The sequence below is a fragment of the Larus michahellis genome, chromosome Z (genome assembly GCF_964199755.1).
Source record: "Larus michahellis chromosome Z, bLarMic1.1, whole genome shotgun sequence".
Taxonomy (NCBI): Eukaryota; Metazoa; Chordata; class Aves; order Charadriiformes; family Laridae; genus Larus; species Larus michahellis.
The window spans coordinates 31,134,645-31,157,513 of record NC_133930.1 but is presented as its reverse complement, the minus strand read 5'-3'; the positions used below and the strand labels follow the sequence as shown (position 1 = coordinate 31,157,513).

Here is a 22,869-nt window from a genome sequence, read left to right as displayed (position 1 = left end):
TTTGTGGTGTTTTGCTTTTCATCTTTTTAATTTTTAATGAAACTAAACTGCTGTTTAACACTCCCTCCTCCTTCAACCCAAACCAAAAAGTGCACTTTTTTTTTCCCAAAATATTTTTAAGTGTCTTCTGACAATAATAGTTTCTTATCTCAGGTCTTGTGGAAGTATTTTATTTTCAAATATTTATGGATTAATATAGAAAATTCAATCTTCAAATAATGTTTGGTTGCTTGAGATAGATCACCATTTTTAAGAGATGTGAAAACATAGCTCATGTTAGCATGTTGGTTTTAAACTTAAAATTTCGTAAAGGAACGTTCAAAGTGGAAAAAATGTCAGAGGAAAAGTCACTGCTTTTTTCTGCGTAAGTATGCTTGATCTCTGATTGGTAGTGCAGGCATTGAAGTGCTGTTGGTAAGGGAAATTGTAATTGTGAATTGGCTTGCTTTTTTCTTCTAGGCATTTAAGAGAGAAAACATCGATAGCTGTAACATCTAGAGGATGCTATGGGCTGGAAGATGAGAAAGGAACAGCATGCATTTCAACAAGACGTCGTTCCACACCTCGCAATTTAGTAGGCTTGTCAACAGGCATGTTTGAGTCTGTGATGGTTCAGGTTCTAAGACAAGAGGAACAGCTGAGAGCAAAAGAGGAAAAGAGGTAATAGGAAAAGCTGTTTTGTTTTGGTTTTAAATAATTATGTATTCCTAGTTCTCTACAGGGCTAGCTCCTTAAGGCTTCTCTAGGTAAATAAATGTGTCTTAAGTTCATGAATGAACCTAGGACTTCAATACAGTGCATCCACAAATCACGAAATTAGTTTTTGATTTACCACGTCATTGAAAAATTGCTAAAGTCATATAAGCTTTAAAATAAATTAAGGCTGCTGTTATTTCAGGATTATGAAACTGTTAATAGTAACTGAAAGCATCCACAGCAATTTCCTGTTAGCTCAGTCACGGTTTATCATGCCTCTCCTTGGACCGTTTTCCATGCAACAATGAGATTAAAAACTATCAGAATGCTAACTACAGTCTAATTCTGTGATCTTGTCACTGCTTCCCTCACTGATAGCTAGAAGCAAATTACCTCTGCCAGTGCCACTCCTGTTATCTCACTGATGTGGCATTTCAGCTTCTCAGTTAGGTAACAAATTTAGAATGTGTGTATAATTAACTCTGTGGGCTTTTGTGGTTTTCATAAATTGAAGAGGTATATAATTCCAGGCAGTGTTTAATGTTGATTTTGATATGTTTCACTTTGAGGAAAATTAAGCTTATAAGCTTATATACTTTAACAGTAACTTGAGAGACTGTGTCTGAAGCATGGAACATGGTGATAAGACAGTATTAGCTTTAGGAAACAAAATATTTCCAGCTTTTTTCCCATATATAACCAGTTCACTCTCATTTTGCAGGTAATCTTCATTTTCAACAGATTTGAAGCCATACAGTTTTGGCTGACTTCAGTATTAGCCAGTACCTTTTCCCTAGAAATGAGTGAATCTTTATTTCCACCTCGTACTTCGCAAAAAAGCAAAGATCACTAGGGTTATTTTTTCTCTGTTAAAACTGTCTTAATTTCTGTTCAACTCTGTGCTCTAGATCACTGAACTTGATGGCACTGTTCTATGATTCTTAGAACTAAAGTGCTACTTTAGTGGATACAGAGTATTTTATTGATTATTATTGTTATTGATTGTTTCACTTAGCCTTTCATCACAGTTGTAACAGAATGTCTGTCCAAATCTGTTGCTATAATACAGGGTATCCTATGTCAGAGTATAATTATGAATGACTGTAATGGTCAACTCAAATGAGTGGGTAAACTGTTTAGGATTTTAGTTTCTGCTGTACTGAAATTTGCCTTCCTCCTGGTCTTGTTCTGTTGCTCTTTTTCCCCATAAAACTGTGTATAGTGTGGTAGTATAACTTGCTTGTGTGCTGGCAAATCAGTTATGTTTGGACAGTCAGCACCTCCTATTCACTCAACTTGCAGATGAGTTATCCGGAACATAAAGTACTCGCTTTCTGGCTGTCCAGCTAAGCACTCAGTATACCTGTACTTTCTAGCTAGTAATTATCCTAGTTTAGGCTGTTTAGCTGCCTCACTAGAAGAAGTTACATACTTTCAGCCCTAGATAAGTAAGGCTGCAAATGCAAGTGCCTTTCTACAAAACTTAGCCTAATACATAAAGAAATTGTGTGTGGAAGTCCAAGTTAATATCTAATCCTTTGCTTTGGATATTTAGATACTCTTGTAAGGCACAGGCATCTTATGATGAGTAGAAAGAACTGCAGCAAATGAAATCTTTAAAATACTTTTAGGTTTTTTTTCCAAAATCCTTGAAACTGATTTTACGAGCCTGTTTTCAACTGCGTATTTTGGAAGAATATCCTGAATGTGTTTTTTTATCTTCTTTTCTGTAGCTAATGGCAATCCTACTCCAAGTCCTTTCGTTATTTTTGTTATATCCTTTGTAGAGTTATCCTTGTCTTTCTTGTAGTTTATCCATTTCTTGCATAATCTATTTAATTTTTTTCTTTATATAGTGTTTTATAGCCTCCCCCAAGTGATACATGGTAGGCTTGATATGTAAAAACGGAGCAGATGTCTTTGCAAAGCTGATTTCACTATTTTGCAGTTAATAGTTTCTGTACAGCAGCAAAAGTACTTCCCCCCCGCCCCAGCTGTCTGGTTTACTTTTCTTGTCAGTTTTGTTTATAAACTTTCCTTTTGTTCAATTTTTCTAATTATCAGAATATTGAATATCTTCTTTGGATTGTTAGTTACATTTCCAGGAGATTCTACTTGGCTGCTTGGTTACATGCTAATTAAATAACATGTCAATATGCATACTAGCTTACATATTAGTTAACAATAAATAATTATTATATAATTGATAATACTTGCCTATAAAGGGGCATTTAGATACCAAAACATAGAGGTAGACTCCTACTGAAATTTTTAAAACCACCAGTGAATGCCAGGTGATTAAATGATTGATTTCAATGGGAATTAAGTATCTGTATGACTCTGGTTTGTTGAATATTACGCTAGGCAGCTCCATGTCTTTACCATCTCTGAAGACATGATCCTGGGGTAAGTTTCAGACATGTTCATTAAACATTTTAAGAATCCAATTCTGTTTGCAAGTTAGTTGTTTAACATTATAGAAACAGAATTAAGGTCACACGGGCATCTCCAAATTTAATATCTTCTGACTATTAAATCTCGATTTAACTTAGAATAATAAGTAACATTGCTATTTTGTATGTAGCTTTCTAGTTTGTTTTTTTTTTAAAGAAAGTTTATAAGAACAAGTTATCGTAGAATTAAAACAGTTCTCTGTACCTTCTCATCAGAGTTCCAGTGCCATACCTGTGAAAAATTACTCAACACTTAAGTGGGTTAGAAGGTGGTAACTGGGGGGGAGGGAAATACAGTCTGGTCTTTGACACCTCTCCCCTCCAAGTGAAATCTCTTGTTGCAAGTGAGAAGGAATTAGCTGGTGAGACATGTCTGTTGTCTTAAGGAAGAAAATGATAAGAAAAGTGGGGAGTTATATCAGGAGTCTGGTTTAGGTAGTATCTTTACTTGGGGAGCATGTCCGATGAGCTTTAAGGTCGGGTGCCGTGGTTTTATCTGCTCAACAGCTGCAAAAGTGCTGCAGGCGTGTTCTAGGAATATGTTTGTCCTTTGTTAGTCTGGAAATGTCAGCCTGACCTTAGAATAGTTTTGTGTTATTATTGTAAACACAATACATGCCTGCAAACATATTCCTGATGAATGTAAATAAAAGTGTGAAGCAACCATATTTTTTTTTTACAATTGCTGTCAGCATAAAAGCCAAATATGCTTGTCCAGAGAATTTCTCAGTGTAGGGATATTTGTCCTGCTAAATATCAAATGTTTCTCTCTGTCTCCCCTCCACCCCTGCACCCTTGCCCCACCTCCTCTCCCGTCCTCATCCCCATCCTCTCTCTCAAAAAAACACCACAGGAAAAAATTATGCCCCCCAAAAGATGGGCAGCTAGTAGGAAGACTTCAATAATGAAGATATGGAAGTGTGCTATTATTTACATTTTCCCTTGAATGTCTACTGAGAATGGACTACAGATAATTGTGATAAAATTATAGCTTTAAAAAAAAAAAAGGGAAACTTTTTGCAGCTGAAACAATGTATGGTTTTCTATTTTAAAACATCTTTAAAATACTGTAATGATTGTTATTTTATGAAGTGCGAGACAGAGGTGAATCTAGGGTATTGTATTTATTTTGAGAATTTTACCTTAATTTGAATTACTAATTGATGGTAAGTTAAAACCGCTTGCAAAGGCAATATTTTTAGGTCATCTGCAGCCTGTGTTAGACGATACTGGAATGTGATTGTTTCTACAGATGTTCTGTCTCACTGTCTATTTATTCATATTTAAGCTTATTTCCATATTTTAATAGAGCTCGCACCTTTTGGAGGCAGCGGGTTATTTGGAAGTATGTTTTACACTTAGGAGGGAAGAGGGAGTGGGATTCAGGAGTACTTTGAAATTTATTTTTGGGAACACTTTTTACTTACTATAGTTTCTTCCTCTGTCCCACTTGTTAATTATTTATTTTTATTTATTATATTAATCCATGGAAATAGAACAAAAGACAGAATTAAAAAAAATGCCCACTTTACCTACGCAGGTTGTATTGTTAAATTTACTGGTTTGTTCACCTAGAATGGCAAATGGGATTTTGTCAGTAGATCACATTCATTGTGTGTTTAAATTAGTGGTGCAAAGTGGGATTTTGTCTTTAGATCCCATCTATTATATGGTTAAATAAATGCTACATTGGGAGAGTGAAGTTGAGAATTTACTGACCTGTTTGCATTTGCATTTTAATTTTATGTTTTACATGAATCTGTCTTTCTGCATTTGATGGGTACATAAATAACAAGGATGCATGTATGTGGTATTAAAAAATTCTGTTGAAATTATGGTAACAAGTCACTTGAAATTTAATTTAATTATGTAAGGTAGAACATTCAGTGGAATCTTACTGTATTATATGTCGTATTGCATACACAAAGGATGCAAATTTTAAGTTTGTGGTCATGACTTATATCTCCTGCATTGATACAAAAATATGGGCTAAGCTAGGTTTGTTGCATTTTTTACGTTATGAGATACCTAGTCAATGCTTCAAAGACACATTCTTCATGCTAGAACCCACTATAAGCTTCATGTTGTCAAAAGAAAGATTTTAATATACCTTTACTCTGAATTTGGAAGGCATTGATGCTTTGCATGGATACATGGCATTTATTTGCTACTTGTATATAAAGAAATATTACTGGAGGTTAGCAATCTGGAAATAAGGACTTATAAATTCCAATAACAGGTCATATTAGTGATACATACAGGTGATTGTTTCTAGCATTGGTCAGTGATAGAAGCTTCAGAGAAAAAGATATGAGAAACTTTGCATGAGCTCTACAAAAATTTTCCTCTAAGTACAGCTGTATCCGAATCCTATCTTTTGGAATTTCATCATGTCTTGAGGCAAAAATGTTAGTTTACCATTGCAGCATTAAAGAAAAATCCCTCCTGCTACTAGTAACCCTTGGTAATTATGTGATTCATGCAGATGTCCTCTTTTTCACTTTGGAACTAAACTAATGTATCTTGTGTTCTAGTAAGTTAGATGGTAAGATGCGCATGATTGTTTATCCGAAGTGGAAGCATTTCTTCCTCTTAAACTTGTTGCCTTTAAATTTCATGATCAATTTACAAATAAAAGTAATTAGAAGTTCCCAGTCTATCATATTAGTTTTGTATATTGCTGTCATGTTTCCTCTTGCTAGTGTTTTGTGTAGAGTCCCAGATTTTCAGAAGTTTTTACAGGCCTCTGATTACTGATAATCTCTTTCTCTGAATACCCACTATTTCTGCTCTATCCTTTTTTTAGATAGGGGGACCAGAACTGAATACAGTTTTTCAGGTGAGGGCAAACCATTTATTAATGTAATGACATTTTATTTCTGGTGTTATTTTCCATCACATTCTTCATGCATCCTGATATTTGTTTCTTTTTTGACCACCATTACAAACCAACTAGTAACACGCCTGTGGGTGGGAGGGAAAATATATGTGAATGGAGCACTTAACAGTTAGGCATGTATACTTGTGTATTGCAGAAGGGAGTTACAAGGTAGGTGACACAAGCCACAAGGCAACCATTTGAAAGCAAGACTTACCTGGAATTCATTTTCAGAAATTTTTATATGGATAGTTTGTTGGAAATACTTAATCGTGCCAGAAAGACACTGGGGAAGGGAATACATTTTTTAAAAAAATCTCAACTACCCGAACTATTGATATCTGCCAGGTTTTCTTCTTACCTTTTCCCCTTTTTTAAACTAGTGGTCAGAGAAATAAAAGACTACAATTTCCCATTTTGGTGCAGTGATGTGTTGTGTAATCCAAATTAAGACAAACTGAATTAAAACTTTGTGTATTGTGTTCTTTATTACTTCTAGATGAGTATGTTTGTCATGATGTAGTTCTGATTTTTTTCTTCTCAGTTTCTTTTTGTTCACCTGATACCTGAATTTTCATGAACTTTCTTTTAATAGGCTGAGAGAACAAGAAAGAAAAGAAGCAGAAGAAGCTAGTCAGAAAGAAATAGAAGAATGGGAAAAGTCACTTTTAGCTCAAGCAGCACCTACAAGGATGGAGACAATGTGGGAGATTCCAGCTATTGGTCATTTTCTTTGTTTAGCACAACAGATCTTAAATTTACCTGAAATAGTATTCTATGAATTGGAACGTTGTCTTCTGATGCCTCAGTGTAATGCCTTTTTATCTAAAATAATGACTTCTTTGTTAAGTCCTCCTCATCGCAGATCTACATTACATCGCAGGCCTACACTTTCTTACAGGACTTGGGAAGCAGCACTCAGACAGAAGGTACAACACTGGTATACCATTGTAGGGCAGACTGACAATCCTAATAGCTCTGCAGAAAAACTTGGATTGTGTCCACAGTTTTTCAAAGTCCTCGGAGAAGTTAATCCCTTGGAGGAAAAATCATTTCATGAGCTACCATTCTACCAAAAAGTGTGGCTGCTAAAAGGTCTCTGTGATTTTGTGTATGAAACACAAAAGGATGTTCAGGATGCAGTGCTAGGTCAGCCTATCCATGAATGCAGAGAAGTAATCCTTGGTTATGACTACTTGGAGAATGCATATGTTCATTTTCCACAGTTCTGTGGTGCAGACGTTCGGATTTACAAACAAAAACCTTTTCAGGCTCCTGAATTCCCATCTCCTCCCATCAAAGTTAAAAAAGTGTCACGTATTAAATTGGAGAAAGTAAAACATGAATATGCAGGCAAAAGCAACGGGGAGGTCAGTGCTGGTGGTAGAGAAGAGCTGCTACATCATTCCAAGACAGAAATAGGGAGAAGCATGGACTCCATTGTTATCTGTCCAGAAAAAAAAACGCATTTAGGTAGCTTTAGAGTCACTGCAGAGGAGATTAAGATTAACTGTGAAATCAAGACGTCAAGAGTCTGTGACATCAAAAAAACTGATTCCTATAAAGAGAACTTGAGGAATTCGATTAGTTCAGGAGAGATTGTTGGTATGGGTAGTCACCCTAGTTCAGGAGAGATAAGGGCTGTGGACAATGGACAAGGTTGTGCTGAAGTAGCCAGAGTAAAAGCTGAGATCAGTCCATTCAAGGAGAACACACTGAATGCTTGCCAAATGCATGTCAATGGTGCTCAAAATGACAACCAAGACGTAAATTACCACGAATCTGCTAAAGACATAATGCTAGAGAACTCGCTGCGAAATCATAAGAAACTAAGTAAGTTGCAGGCAAAAAAGAAGAAAAAGAAAAAAAAGAAGTTGAAGGATATTCTAAATGAAAATCTACAGAGAAAACTTGATGACTTGCAAAGAAAGCGTGAGATTCATCTTCATCCATTCAAATCTTACAAATCTGAGATCCAGAACAAGTTGTTTATAATTAAAAAGAAAGCAAAACACAAGAAGCACAAGTCTGGTAAGTTGACATTTTCATCTGTAGTAAACCTTAGGAGGGTACTGATTTTTTAATTTTTTTAATTGTTTTCTTAGCTAGTCTACATTTTGTTTTGTGAAATATGACAACCTTATGGCATTAGACTTTTCTGATGTTACTTTTAGCGTGAAAGTCTCCCATTCAATAACACAAGCATATAAAACAGGCTCATTTGCTGATCAAACCATGATTCATTTGCAGAATGTATCTTTAGAGAACAATTCATTGGAAGAGTTTGTTGCAAAAAATACTTAGGGGAAGGAGTCTGACTGACGGGTTAGCATCAGAGAGTGTAGCTTGAACTTGTTTTATGCTGTCTTATGTCATAGCAATTGTGGAAATGTATCTCCCCTTTCTGATAATACTGCCTTATCCAAATTACAAAGAAACACAGAGTAAGTACATGTGATCATGAATCTAAAATCATTCCTACTGGAACTGTGCAGTCTTAGGTCACCAAACAGTACTGCATTGACTGTGGGCCTGGTGATATTTCTGCTTAGTCCAACAGTTGAGATACAGAATTTATGCAGGTAGCATTTTTATTACAGATGTGGGCAGCATCTAGTTAAGTGTTTCGGGTAGGTGATACACGATCCAGATTTCAGTTATCTCACTGGAAAATTTTGAAACAATTTTGAAACAGTAAAGTTATGAAGTCCTTAAGTGAGTTCAAATTGTTTGGTAGTTGTAGTATTTTTGATGTCATATGAAGCACCATAAAGCTTGATCTGCTATCTTATTGAGTCATGCTATATTTTAGCAGACAGCTTCAAACATTACATTTTTTGAAGCAATGAGCTTATTTTTAGAACAGTGTAGATTGACAGGTAAATGCTGGATTTCATCTGAAAAACAAGAGTCAAAACCAAAAATCTGTGTAACAAAACGTCTTCTAAACGGTAAGAGAATTCAGAGATCTGCTACCAATGCATTTTAGCTAGGAGCTGAGTGGACATTTAAAGCTAATAAAGCAAGTAATATTTAGATCCCAAATATTTTTGCTGAATACCCAAAGAATTGCATTGCCATATAAATCACAAACTCCTCCCTCCAAAAAAAAAATTCACTGCACATCTAAACATAAATTTTAAGAGTTACAGTCAAAGTTCTTACATGTAGTGTCAGCAGAATTTAACGTGTAGCATGTTAGCAGAATTTTTTTTCAGTTACAAATTATGTTTTGTTTTTAAAGATGAAAGACAAATTTTGAAGTGCTATTAGAAGAACTGTAACTACTGGCATGTGAGTTTGAACTTTTTTTAAAGAAATGCATCATGAACAGCTATCACAATGTTTGTATTTATAATAAAAATATATAATATAGTCTCTGAAAATTATCATGTTTTTAATTTCTAATTTTTAGTCTGTAACATTAAAGAATTTTTGGTCTTGAGTAGATCCCAGACTAAAACCTACACTGTTAGTGGAAACTGTAGTGCTTACTGTAATATGCTTAATCACACTACTTAAATACAGGCGGTTCTTTTGGTTTGAAATTCCTATCTTTTAATTGACACAGCAGAAATTTAGCTCATTAACAAAACTGGAATCACGAGAGTACTTTTCTTCAGCCAGTTTCCTTTTTGTATCTTGCATATGATGCATGGATGCTAAGTGAAAACGGAAACCCCTGGCATTTCATTATCACAGTTACCTTACATATATTGACTTGTGTAGCTATTATGTGATCTCCATTTCTTCCAATAAGTTTGTTTTGTTTTCTAAAGCGCTAAAAAAAGTTTGGCTTTTGTAATATCTTAATACCAAGGCTCATCTAACGCTGATCTGATACAGGATTATAATGGTGATTATTTATCCATTTATTGTCCTTTGTGCTTCATGCTAAGCTTTATTGGAATGTATTTTAGGACCCAAATATGCTTCAGAAACTTATTATAAAACAAGCTAGTGTTCCATACCACTAAAAACATGGGAGTTAAAATAGTTGTTCTTTCAGTTTTAATTTGTGGCTTTACATGACTGAATATTAAATTCAGCAGTAGAATGCTACGTACCTCTGTTTTTTCCAATTCCATATTGTGTCATAAGGAGCTTAACATTATTGGAGCTAATTTAATATAGAAAATAATTAGTATATAGTTTTGTTAGAATATGTGTCAGTAACTATAGACTAGTACCAGATTATTTTAATCTTCTGAGCTTAGGTTTTAATTATATATATTTTCTTCATCAGAGAATGCTGCATGTATAGTATTACTCCCTTTCGTTGTCAGTTTCAGACAGGAAGATGTGTCAGTGCAGGTGGAAATCCAGAAAAGAGCAACAAAGTTTTCTGTCACACATTCTGTTGGTGTTTGCAAGTTTTGCAACCCTGACTACACATGGGGACGTCACGTATGTCTAATCAATGAGAAAAGATGGAAATTCCTCTTCTCCACTTTTAATTTTCCCGTGTCTCTTACCTACTTGATCTGCTGGATCTAGTAGCCTAAGTTACGCTCAGATGGTGTGTTTGTTTCCACTCAGGTGGAGGGCATGATACATTCCTTTTCATCTGCAGGTGACAGGCATTGTCCTAGGCATGATATGATTGGTCCTTTTTCATATGGTACTTTCTTGTCCTTTATCTTTTAATATGTTGAGACTTTTCCCTTCTTATTCTGACTACTTCGTCATTGCAAATTTTGGCCTTGCTGGAGAAAATTTTCCTAATACATTGCAGTATTACAAGAAAGAGCTTTTCTTCCTATGCTTGTTAAGTGTCCGTTAATCCTGAAGCTGTTAGGCTGAAATGGATAGGATTGGATTGAATTCATGATAATGCCTTATTGTTTTATAATGATTCATGAAGTTTAAGACTACGTAGTTTTTCTCAAAGCTCTTCTGAAGTTTTACCTTCTTTTTAAAGATACCCTTACAATGTAAAATAGAGAAAGAGATTTGGTAAAACTTGTTCTGAATTCACAAAAACATTTGATTTAAATCTGGTTATACCCATAATTGCCCTTTACAATGTCCTTTAAAAGTACAGGAGGTAGAAGAGCGCAACAGGAATGTAAAAGTGAGTACCTGTCCTTTTTTTTTTTTTTAATAAGGTGATTATTTTTTTTTTCCCCACTATTGCTTCTCTAAGACATCTAAATGTAACTTTGAGTCATGGTTCATGTTTCTAGTGAGATGATTTGCACATTCCTGACTTGCTGTAGCAGTGATACCCAAAAGATACTGTTAACGAATATAGACTGGTTGTGCAGTTCTTTTTATCTGAAAACTTCTCATAATTTTGTGAGCAAAACTCCCTGGAGAACACAGCCATGTTTTGAGCATTGACGTAGTTATGAGGTTTTCTTACAAATTATGAAAGGGAAGATGTAAGCACTTTATTGAATCTGTGTATTTGAAACACAGTGATGCTTATTGCTGTGGCAGTGTTCCGTGTCAGTATTTTTGACAGAGTAGTACTGAATATAATGGAAGACAGAATCAGTAGTTCTGTGAACAACTTGCATGCTACGCATTCATTTTACATGTTATTACTGGAGTTAGATAAATTAGGTTGTAAATCCTTCAATTACACTGTGACAGTGGTGATAGGCTTGTTGGATCTGGGCTAAGGCGGCTATGCTGAAATAAATCATTGGGTACAGCAAAGATTGCAGTGCAAGGCACAGTACAAAAGCATAACAATTCCATGATTACATGCTTGAAACAGGGATTGTATGAAATTCAGAACATCCATAGGGTTGAGAAAATAGGAGGGACCAGAGGCTGCTTGAAATAACTATGATGTGCCTGAAGCGGAGGTTTAAGTAAGTGTGAGTTGAATCTCTTTTATTCCATTTGGTATAGAAAACACCAATATAGCACATACCTTTAGAAGAACTTTGATGTAAATTCTATACCATATACTTGTGCTCTGAAAGATTTATAGCAGTCCACCTGCTTAAAGTCTATTTCATAGTGTATTTTATTTCTTTGGAGTACCATTACGTTTGTCTGTGAAATCAAACATTGCTTGAATGTGAAGAACTGAATTTAACAGCGTGGCAGCAGTTTTGTAGTGTCTGGTGTACTGTCCTTGGGAGTTTAATCTTCACTTTCATCTTCGGAGTTGTAAAACCTTCCTTGTAGTGTTGTCTAGCCTCGAGATCTGGTGTAGCCTGTTAACAATGTTGAAAATTAAACGAAGTATTCCACCAAGTTGTAGCAGTGTATTCAAGCTCTGCCTTAAGCTGCAGTGTCAATATCTTCAGCAAGGTGTACCACTGAGGTTTTATTGGGTTTACCGAGGCTGTTCTGTAAACCAGCATTATTAATGCACTTGTTCAGACTTTGCTTTGCTGCTTTGACTATATAAAAGCTGTGTCAGTGTGGAAGCTTCAAATGTCTATAGTAACGCATCATTTTCCAGATTATTGTACATTGTACCTCCTAAAAGAGGAGCTGTTGGTAGCAAGATAGAAGATTAGGAGAATAGAGAGAAAACAAGACAGGCTCAGTAGTTGCCAAATCTTTGAAAGGCATGAAATGTGTCTTACGGATTGTGAACAGGAAACTTCAGGCCAGTTTTTCAATTTGAAAACAATGAAGTTGCTGCTAAAATTTAATGAGAAAACAGGAATTCTTGCAGTTGGGGGGGGGGGAGGGTAACAACTTTATTTTATCATGACAAATACTACTGAGTAAGTGTTTGATGTCAAAAACATCCATTTCCCCATCTGGGGAAATGAAGCCTTGCTGCATATGTGGTAAAGATTGCATTTTTATTAGAAATTATTATTAAAATAAAATTTTGTTAAAAATTGCTCAATGTTGTCACTTTATAATTTGGAGCATGGGTTGACATTACTTCTGTCCTTCAAGGAGGAGCCATGAGGACTCAAATATCATAGTTCATAACAAAGAGTTTTACTAGATCTGTAAAAATGTTCCTGTTTTCAAGTCAAAATGATTTATGTTATGATAACTTATAAATTGGTCATATTGTCCTAGCTGAGGTAATTTAAAAATGTCAAGAGCATTTCTGTTGCTTAGTGTTTTATTTGTCTACATTTATTTCTCTCCAAAATAGGACTAGAAGAGATCTGAAATAACATTTATTTATTTATTCCCCCTTCTTCATCTTCAGACAACAAGACCAACTTGAGATGGCTTCTGGTTTAGTTGCACCAAATCTCCCTAGTGGGTTTTTTGGATGCTCATAACTAGTGTCCAGGCCCTAGTTTTTATGTTACCTTGTTAATTGCCTGCACATCTATTCAGTGATAATGTCAATGGAATTTATTTTAGCTTGAAATGAAAACCTGGGACAGCCAGATATCTTCTGGACCTGCTGATCTTAAATAACATCTAAGAATTTTCTCAGAGCTGGCTAAGGGGGATCTTGGCTAGTAAAATGTTGATTTCCAGTGAATCTTAGAACAGAAGTGTTCCAGCAGTGATGTTATTTAAAAGGAATAAACTTGAAAGATCTGTAGATCTGGATTTGTTTTTCACTTTCAGCAATGAGTTTGTTTAACAAACTATTTTATGGCAATTATAAATATGTAGAAGGAAAATTGATAAAAAACCATCTCTTAACTATCAGTCAAAAGTATAAAATAATCCACTCTCTTGGGAGTGAGATTAGAAAAGATGATAACTCAAAACAGTATTAACTCAGGGAAGTCGTATTTCTTCTGCTCCACCTATTGTGATCACCATTGATTTAGCATTAAAAATTAAAAAACAGTAATGTAAAAACTGTTCACCTTTGAATTATTTTACTTATTTATTTTGGTTTACTTTTGGGAGTTTTTATGTAAAGTACTGTCTTCACTCTGAGGCAGAGTCATACATGAAACGTGGAATACACTATTTCAAACAGCACAGATATTTCAGTGCTTTACAATACAGTGTTCACTTAATTTGACATCAGCTTTTCTCAGAAGAGCATTTGTTTCACATTGACTTTAGTGCTTTCATTAACCTCTGCTATTGGCTAATACTAATACTCACTCTACAAGTTTCTGTCCTCATCATCCTTCAAGCACCAAACACTGTCTGGGTGGACAGGGCAGTGTACAAGTTAATGTTACTTCATAGAATCATAGAGTTGGAAGGGACCTCTGGAGATCATCTAGTCCAACCCCCCTGCCAGACCAGGGTCACCTAGAGCATGTTGCACAGGAACGTGTCCAGGTGGCTTTTGAATGTCTCCAGAGTTGGAGACTCCACCACCTCTCTGGGCAGCCTGTTCCAGTGCTCTGCCACCCTCAAAGTAAAGAAGTTCCTCCTCATGTTTAGGTGGAACTTCCTATGTTCAAGTTTGTGCCCGTGACCTCTTGTCCTGTCACTGGGCACCACTGAAAAGATCCTGGCCCCATCCTCCTGACACCCACCCTTGAAGTATTTATAAGTGTTGATAAGATCCCCCCTCAGTTATCTTTTTTCCAGACTGAAGAGACCCAAATCCCTCAGCCTTTCTTCATAAGAGAGGTGCTCCAGTCCCCTAATTGTCTTGGTAGCTCTCTGCTGCACCTTCTCCAGCAGTTCCCTGTCCTTCTTAAACCGGGGAGCCTAGAAGTGGACACAGTACTCCAGGTGTGGCCTCACCAAGGCAGAGTAGAGGGGGAGGATGACCTCCCTTCACCTGCTGGCCACACTCTTCTTGGTGCACCCCAGGATGCCGTTGGCCTTTTTGGCCACAAGGGCACATTGCTGGCTCATGGTCATCCTGTTGTCCACAAGGACTCCCAGGTCTCTTTCCACAGAGCTGCTCTCCAGCAGGTCAGCCCCCAACCTGGACTGGTGCATGGGGTTATTCCTCCCCAGGTGCAGCACCCTACACTTGCCCTTGTTGAATTTCATAAGGTTCCTCTTTGCCCTGATCTCCAACCTGTCCAGGTCTCTCTGTATGGTGGCACAGCCTTCCGGTGTGTCACCCACCCTCCCAGCTTTGTGTCATTGGCGATCTTGCTGAGGGTGCACTCTATCCCCTCATCCAGGTCATTAATGAATATACTGAAGAGGACTGGACCCAGAACTGACCCCTGGGGAACACTTATGTCTGCTTAATACAGTTTCCAGATTTTTTGACAGATGAGTAAGGGCTTGCTCAAGTAAGTTTACTGTGGAAAACCTGTATTTTACCGCATGGTCCCTTACTGCAGATTGTATGCATTTTGACAGTGTTTGTGTTTTAATTTAATATTCAGCAGGTAAAGTCAGGAAATGTGCAAACTGAGCTTTTGGGCTCTGATGCTACCAGCTCTAGGTACAGGTTGGTAGTGTGTTATTGCAGAGAACTATTACCTCAAATCACGGAATCACAGAATCTTCAGAGTTGGAAGGGACCTCTAGAGATCATCTAGTCTAACTCCCCTGCTAGAGCAGGATTGCCTAAAGCACATCCCTCAGGGCTGCATCCAGGCGGGTCTTGAAAATCTCCAGAGAAGGGGACTCCACAACCTCCCTGGGCAGCCTGTTCCAGTGCTCTGTCACCCTCAGCCTAAAGAAGTTTTTCCGTGTATTTGAACGGAACTTCCTATGTTCTAGCTTGTGCCCATTGCCCCTTGTCCTGTCGCTGGGAACCATTGAAAAGAGCCTGGCTCCGTCCTCCTTAAACCCACCCTTTAGATACTTGTAAACATTAATCAGGTCCCCCCTCAACCTTCTCTTGTCCAGGCTAAAGAGTCCCAGCTCTTTCAGCCCTTCCTTATAAGGGAGGTGCTCCAGTCCCATAATCATCTTGGTTGCCCTTCGCTGGACTCTCTCCAGTAGTGGCCTGTCCCTCTTAAACTGGGGAGCCCAAAACTGGACACAATACTCCAGTTGTGGCCTCACCAGTGCAGAGTAGAGGGGGAGAATGACCTCCCTCGACCTACTGGCCACAGTCTTCCCTATGCAGCCCAGGAATCAGTATAGAGTTTTTGTTTATAGCCACAGATAACTGATTTATAATTCAATTTAGGTTAGGTTTTATTGTAATTTGCCTGAAGAATAAAATGATAGTGTATTTTCCCTTTATTCTGTGGTAGAAAATGAAAAGGACTCTCTGTTGCACAGTCCTGATTTGTCCACTGAACATGGAAGGGCTGTTGCCTTAGGTGTCTGTAGTTGTCTCCTATTTAATCTCAGGAACGGCTTAGCTCTCAGTCAGTATTGGAGGTGGTAGAAAAAGAGCTGATTCTCTGCTGTAGCATGGGAGGGGAAAAGACGTGATAGTTACAACTTATGTCTAAGGTAAGATTTATTGTAGTCTCTTTCCCTCTGAACTGAAAGCCACCTGAAATGTGGAACCTGTTGGAAAAGGCAGTGTGGAGATGTAATTATTAATTGTGGCACAGTAAAATCATGTTAGTGGGTGAATGTAAGGTTACACAGGAGTAATATAGGCTGATATTTCTTAGCTTTAGAACGGTTCCATTTGCAGCAAAGTAGAAATTTTTTTAATAGTTTTGATGTGTATATATTTGAATACAAACCAGGTTTTTTTAATTTAGTAATGTTATTTTATAATTCTGGCAAGGGGGAATGAAGCGCTCCCCTCCCCCCCGCCGAAGTTTTGGCTATATTTGAAACTGAACTTTATATCAAAAAGAAGTAAAACTTTAATCTTTATTACAGTATTTCCCTATAGTGGAAATAGAAATAAGAATAAGTATTAATTTATCAATATTTACAAAACATTTATCAAATACTTGTCCAACTAAGTATTTCTCTACTCCTCGAAAAATAATTTATTGTTGTAGCTGTTGCTGGATAGGGTGGCCACCGTTAGTCCCTAAAGATGGCTTTTATGTAGTTGCAGCTATTGAAGGAGAACGCCTCTTCAGCTATTTCAAGATCATGGTTTTCTTTGAACTTGTTTTGGTTTGTGAAACTCTTGATTTGATGAAGAATGTTTTTCTCATTTCATTCTTACATGATTAGGGAAAAGTATAAAGAAATTGATTGGACAAAAGCATTATCTGATTTATCTTCCTTCTGTGCAGTGCAGTCCTGAATTATTGATTCCTATGTATTCGTTTCTAATATATATGTACTGTACAAGCCAGTCTTTTTTTAAAGAGTCACAGAGCCATGGAAAAGCTGGATGGAAGGAACATCTGGAGGTCACCTAGTTTGATGCAGGACTGTCACAGATCAGATCACCTGTGACTTGAAGACCTCTAAAGATGGAAATCTATTTATTGAGCCACGGTTCCCCTTTCCCCCTCTGAGCATTTTTGCACTGAAATTACTTTATTATTTTGTCTATGTATAGAACTCTTCTTAAGTGGTTTATAAATTACGGCTAGTAAAAGCTGGGGACCAGAGGTGGGAAGCAAGCAGGGGGAGTTGAATTGGAATAGGTGACCTGAAGAGATAATGCCTGTGAGCTTCCTTATTAGAAATATTTTTTTTCCTTCATTATTTCCTAGGTGTCTTTTTCTAGCAGTGATTGCTTTTAGTCAGCAATAAAATATATTGTGCATTGAGTGTACTCTGAAAGGTGACATGTGCTGTGATTCAAAAAGCATCTAGCTGCTGTCAGAAACATGACTTTATCTGCTGAAATTATTTATTTAATCTGTTTTAAATAGTCTCTTTACCTAGGATTATGGGCAAAGGAGTTCTAGCAGACCACAATGGAGAGGTTTGAAAAGTTGCCACTAACAGTTGGTACCTGTCCAACCCCTTAGTTGTTTTATGCTCCATACTGAATCCATGCCCACCTCAGCCTGGCAGTTGAAGCGAAGTGACTGCTCTGTGATGGTGGCATGGATGAAGTGTTTACATGGTTATGCTACATGCGACAGCGCCAGTAGCTGGTAGAAGCTGACATCCCTTACCGTTGCTGCTGGTTTTGCTGAATGTGTCAGCTTGTATTCTGAGATTCTAAACTAGCAGATCTCAATAGATTTTTATTGTGGAAATCTGATCCTCGGTTAATTTTGTCCAAAGATTTTACCACCTACAGGTAAGTGAATAGGAATATTTTTAAGTACTAAAGTCAATTTGGAAACTGGACACAGGTGCAGCTGCATTGTCTCAGGAATACTAAATAGATGTTTTCCTTTATCATCTTTGGGGCTTTTTTCCTTGAAAAGCTATTAAAGAAAATTTTTATTTTAAAAGCTGGCAAATGAGAAATACTCCTTTTGGAAAATCAGAGATAACTTTTTTTAAAAGAGAGCGATTATCAATACTATTGCTATAACTTCTTGTGAATTTCAATTTGGTATAAGGATGTTATTAAAGTAGAAGATGAGTTTGCCAAAGTTACTTTGCTGTATATATTAATTCTCTCCCATTGTGCAAATATCTGTAGTGTTTTGCTACTTTTGGGGATGTGATGTGTGCCTGCACCATAGGTGGTGGGTATAGTCACAAAGTGGGAAAGAGACTGTGGTGCTGCTCTATACAGATATATTCTTAGTTCATGGCAGATGTTAGCCTGGGAATTGTGTCTTATATTACCTATATTCTAGTAGGTATGCTTTATGATAATCCATGTGTCATACTCTATTTTCAAAGACTTTTTGTCCTTGATTCAGTTTACATAGAAGGTAAGGCTTACTTTCCATGTGCTTCTAGTCAGGTTTTTAATTCTTGTTCTGGCTGTTATCCCGGATCTTCCCTGCTGCATGCTTTTCACGTGCTGCTGCAAGGGAAGAAATATTTGCTTTCTTCCTTTGGTAATTAATTGTAATTCTTCCTAAAAATTTTTCCCCCTTTTTCAGAAGGAAATATTCGGGGAAAGAGTATATTTCTGTTAACTCTGTTATTTTTTGAAGTACACTGCATCATACAGCACCTGATATTGATGCTCAAAATATTCAAGTAAATATTTGCTGAAAAGTGTGTTGAAAATATTCAAATAAAATGGAAATTTTCATTTTAGTCATATTCAAATCTTTGTTATTGTAAAGAAGCAAGACAGTGTAGCTGCCCCATGTTTTTATCCCTTCATATTCTGCCAGATAACATTCTTCTACAGGACTATAACAAGGAACCACCATGTCACCAGACTGCTTTTTGACTCAGTTTGTCAAAAAAGCTTATATTAGATGTCTGCTTTAGTTCTTAAATGAACAGCACTGTTCTCAGTAGTAGCAATTATGTTTTTAATGCAGCTGGATTAATAAAATATATAACAAAAATGTGGACCCATTGTCAAAACATTTGGGTCATTGTTCTAATAAACATGCATCTCTGTTTTACCGCTGGTTCTGTAATGTGAAATCTTATGTGTGTTTATTTTTGGTAGTTGAGGTCTCTTTAAATTCTGTTATGTGTTCAGTATGTGGAGTTTCAAATCTAGATCTTTTCAGCCCTGTGCTCTGTCTTTTAAGTGTGTTTTATTTCAGATTCGGGTAGGATGTTCAGGAAACTCACAGTGTGATAAGCTGAAGTTATTGATGCCTAGGCATCTATGAATAGGTGTATGTATATGTACATACTCATTTGCACACACAAGCAAGCATCTATTAGGAAAAAATTAAATGCAATTCCTGCCAGTATTTTCGTTAATATAAATATCAAATCTGCCTGCATTTGTGTTATTACCAAGTGCTTGTAATGATTCTGACAACAAATTCCACATGCTTTATTTGATATTTTATTTTGTTTTGTTTTGTTTTTATATGAGCACAGCAGTAATCTTAGAGTGATGGTTTTGATCTCAATTAACAGGTCAAAAGTGGACTTGTTTTAATTTACCATGTGAGTATAGAAATAACCATATAAGAAACTCCACTATCTGGCATATCTGGCTTGGTGACATAACTACTTGATTTGAGAATTGTATGCGACTTGTGAACCCTGATACTATAGGCAGTAAAGCACTTGCCTTACCTCCAAGAAGGTTTTTAGTTATATCCATGTTCTTATATAGCACAGTTGGGTGTGAAGGCCATTATCAGAAGGTGTTTGCTTTCTTCTAAGATGTTAGGTTTTGCCACAGCTGGAAAAAAACAAATCAGTAATCTGATTTCATTGGTAACTTCAGTACGTTCATTTGGGGATTTCTAGATACTGCTTGTGCTTTGAGGGCGTTTTTTACTATCAGATACAGAGGTCCCATACCCTAATGTGTGGTTCGTTTTACAGTGTCATAGAGCAAATCTTGCAGGTAAGATGCTATATTTCTTAAGTTTGTGGCATAAGTTCTGGATTTCACTCTTTTCAGAACAGTGCTGTGAATGTTTCTTTTATGACTTAAATGTTTAGGTGGTATATTATGAGCATTGTAATGGGTTTGTTCTTTTTTCTCTTTTTTTCCCCTTTTTTTTTCTTTTTTATTTTTGCCCCCCCCAGAAAGACCGCCCTATACAGATACTTGTAGTTTAATGTGTTCTTTTGCTGCGTCTAGTTCTGATTCATCATGTTTACGTGACTTACTGTCAGCCGTCTGTTAGTTGTAGTTTAACTTTTCAAGTCTGTGTGTAATTTGATTTTATTAATGAAGTACAACAAACAGCATTATGAAGCTTTTCTCTTTTAATCTTACAAGGAAAAAAATCGGTATCTAAAAAAGCAATCACAAAGAAGAGGAAAGGTGTCACAAAGTCTACCATACCAGAATTTCAGGTAAATTATTTTAATTTTTGTTTTAAGCACTTGAAATCTAAATGTCTGTAAAATAAGTTCTTTAATTTCTGATAGAGACCTTGAAAATCCTAATCAAAAATGAATTTCCTTCTTCTATTTCAAAAGGTTTAATCTGATAGTGTTTCTAAAAGAGCGTTTCACCTTTTCTTTGTAGAGAATGTTTTAGCTTTTTTTATGTGCAGCTTACACACTGGTTCACAGTATTGTTTAAGATCCCAGATAAATCTGTTACAGGACAAAACCTGTAAAAACTAGGAGTTGTTCATGGGATTTTTAAGGTAGATATAATTTTCTGGGGTAAGATTACTTGGGTTTTGTATGAAGTGTGACACTGTGGTCCGTGAACCGAAATCTAGCTTGATTTACTGACAGACTTCCAAAAACTTTTAGGCTCCTGTGCTCATCTTGTTTGCAACTTTTACCCCATTTCTGCATGACCTTTAGACCAGAGAGCAGTAACAAAAGAGTGCTAATTATGATAATGTGGTTTTATGGTACTGTGATAGAAGCGTTGAAATGTTAGAGTACTTCAGTTCTAAGTCGCAATTTATTTATGTGTTCCTGCTTGCATTGAAGTTCTCCTTTAGCTATATTTTTTTTTCAGAAAGCAAACTGTGCTATTCTGAGCAGTAGACCCACATTAAATCATGACTGTTTTGTAAAACCCTCACACTGAATCATTTAATTCCATGATGATGATGTGTTTCAGGCGGAGCTAGTAGAATTTGTGGTGATAAAATTGGTTAGTAACAGTCAATATTGAGAAAAGACTAATATTTAAATATACACTGACTTTTGGCTATATTCTAGTGGTAGTGACTAAAATGTTTCCTAGCTCCAGAAATAGGTAGTATCTAAAAATTTTATTTTCCCCAGCACATTATCTGCATGCCATGGATGTACACGGTTAGGTTAGAAATATTTTTTTACAGTATTAAACTACTGCTTTCAAGTAGTCTAAAACATTATCTAAAACTTAACCCAAATTTTTATCTAACCAGGGTAAACTGTACGTGTACATATCTAGCTAAATGTAAAATTAATGTTATTACATTTACATATTTAAAGTGTTAATTAAAATGTAACAAAATAATTCTGTCTCTTTTGATCAAGCTAGGCTTTGTATCTGTTTTAGGTGAAGCTAAGATTGATTAGTAAGAGTAGTTTCATCTTATTAGGGAACTTTTTAACAATTTAACCTGCCTTTTTCAAGAGGAGGGGCAGGACTGGTATGACTGTCAGAAGTATTTGCAAATATTAAAACATTTGCATTTGGAATACTACTAAGACTGTTAGAGCCCAGTAAAGTATGCTTGGAGATACTCTGCTCCACATATGTGGATGGCCAAACTTAATAAAATTCTGTAACGGTTTGAAGGTGAGAGTGTATTTTTGAAATATTTGGTAAGACAGCTTGAGTGTATACAGGCCATGTGAGATATGCAAGGGTGGGTATAGCCATAAGAATATTGCTATTCATATCTAAACATCAGTTCTTTTGGAAAGAAAGGAAATAAATTAAAATTTGTAAGATGTTTTGTGTGCCTGCAGGCTACACATGAAAAAAAACCCAAAACTTTAGGCACTTTATTTCGTAAGACTAGATCCTGTATTTAAGTATAGATCCTTTACCTGAAAATCATAACTTGACATTAAAGCTGAGAAAATTAGTATTAATAAATCTTTTCATATGTGCAGTGACCCCAAATTATACATTAAAATAAATTATTTACAAAAAAAATCAGGAGATAATTGTACTACTTAATCCTAACATTTGTAATGCTAATTTAAAACAACCTTTTGAGGAAACATAGTGCACAGATTTTCTGCTCTCTATCGTAGTTTGAATGTCCTGGACAAAGCAGTGAAAGCATAGATCAGTGAACATCATTCCTTCTTTGTATGTGATTTCAGACCTTATATTAATTTCTTAGCTCAAGGCTGCTTTAAAAAAAACACAAACAACAAAACAAAACAAAAAACAAATGCAAATCAAAAGCAGATGCACATTAAATCCTCTTTGCCAAATAAAACCATACAAAAAACTTGTACTGTTTTTAATATTTTGAAGATTATTTGAGAAGTAAGTTTACAGATTCATAGATTGTGAGTTAGTTGGCTGTTGCATATTTCCTTTTAAAAGAAATTCTGAGTTCCAAACTTATTATTACTGTTGCTCATTAATGTTTTAATGAAACGAAAAATTATATTGCTGTACAGAAGGGACGCTATTGTGTGGCTTTTGGGTTTTAT

At 36.1% G+C, this 22,869-nt stretch overlaps 1 protein-coding gene across 4 annotated transcripts in view; it reads left to right on the top strand.

Moving 5' to 3' along the window:
- BRD10 (bromodomain containing 10) overlaps nt 1-22,869 on the top strand; it is a 52,672-nt gene that overhangs the window by 3,327 nt on the left and 26,476 nt on the right. For 3 of the 4 annotated variants that reach the window (XM_074569803.1, XM_074569804.1, XM_074569802.1), the window contains exons 3-5: nt 460-660; nt 6,623-8,058; nt 20,519-20,595. In XM_074569803.1, coding sequence (XP_074425904.1) covers nt 460-660; nt 6,623-8,058; nt 20,519-20,595 — 1,714 coding nt within the window. Of the gene's footprint in view, nt 1-459; nt 661-5,953; nt 5,989-6,622; nt 8,059-20,518; nt 20,596-22,869 lie in introns of those variants that run through there. The other variant, XM_074569805.1, reaches the window with a different exon arrangement.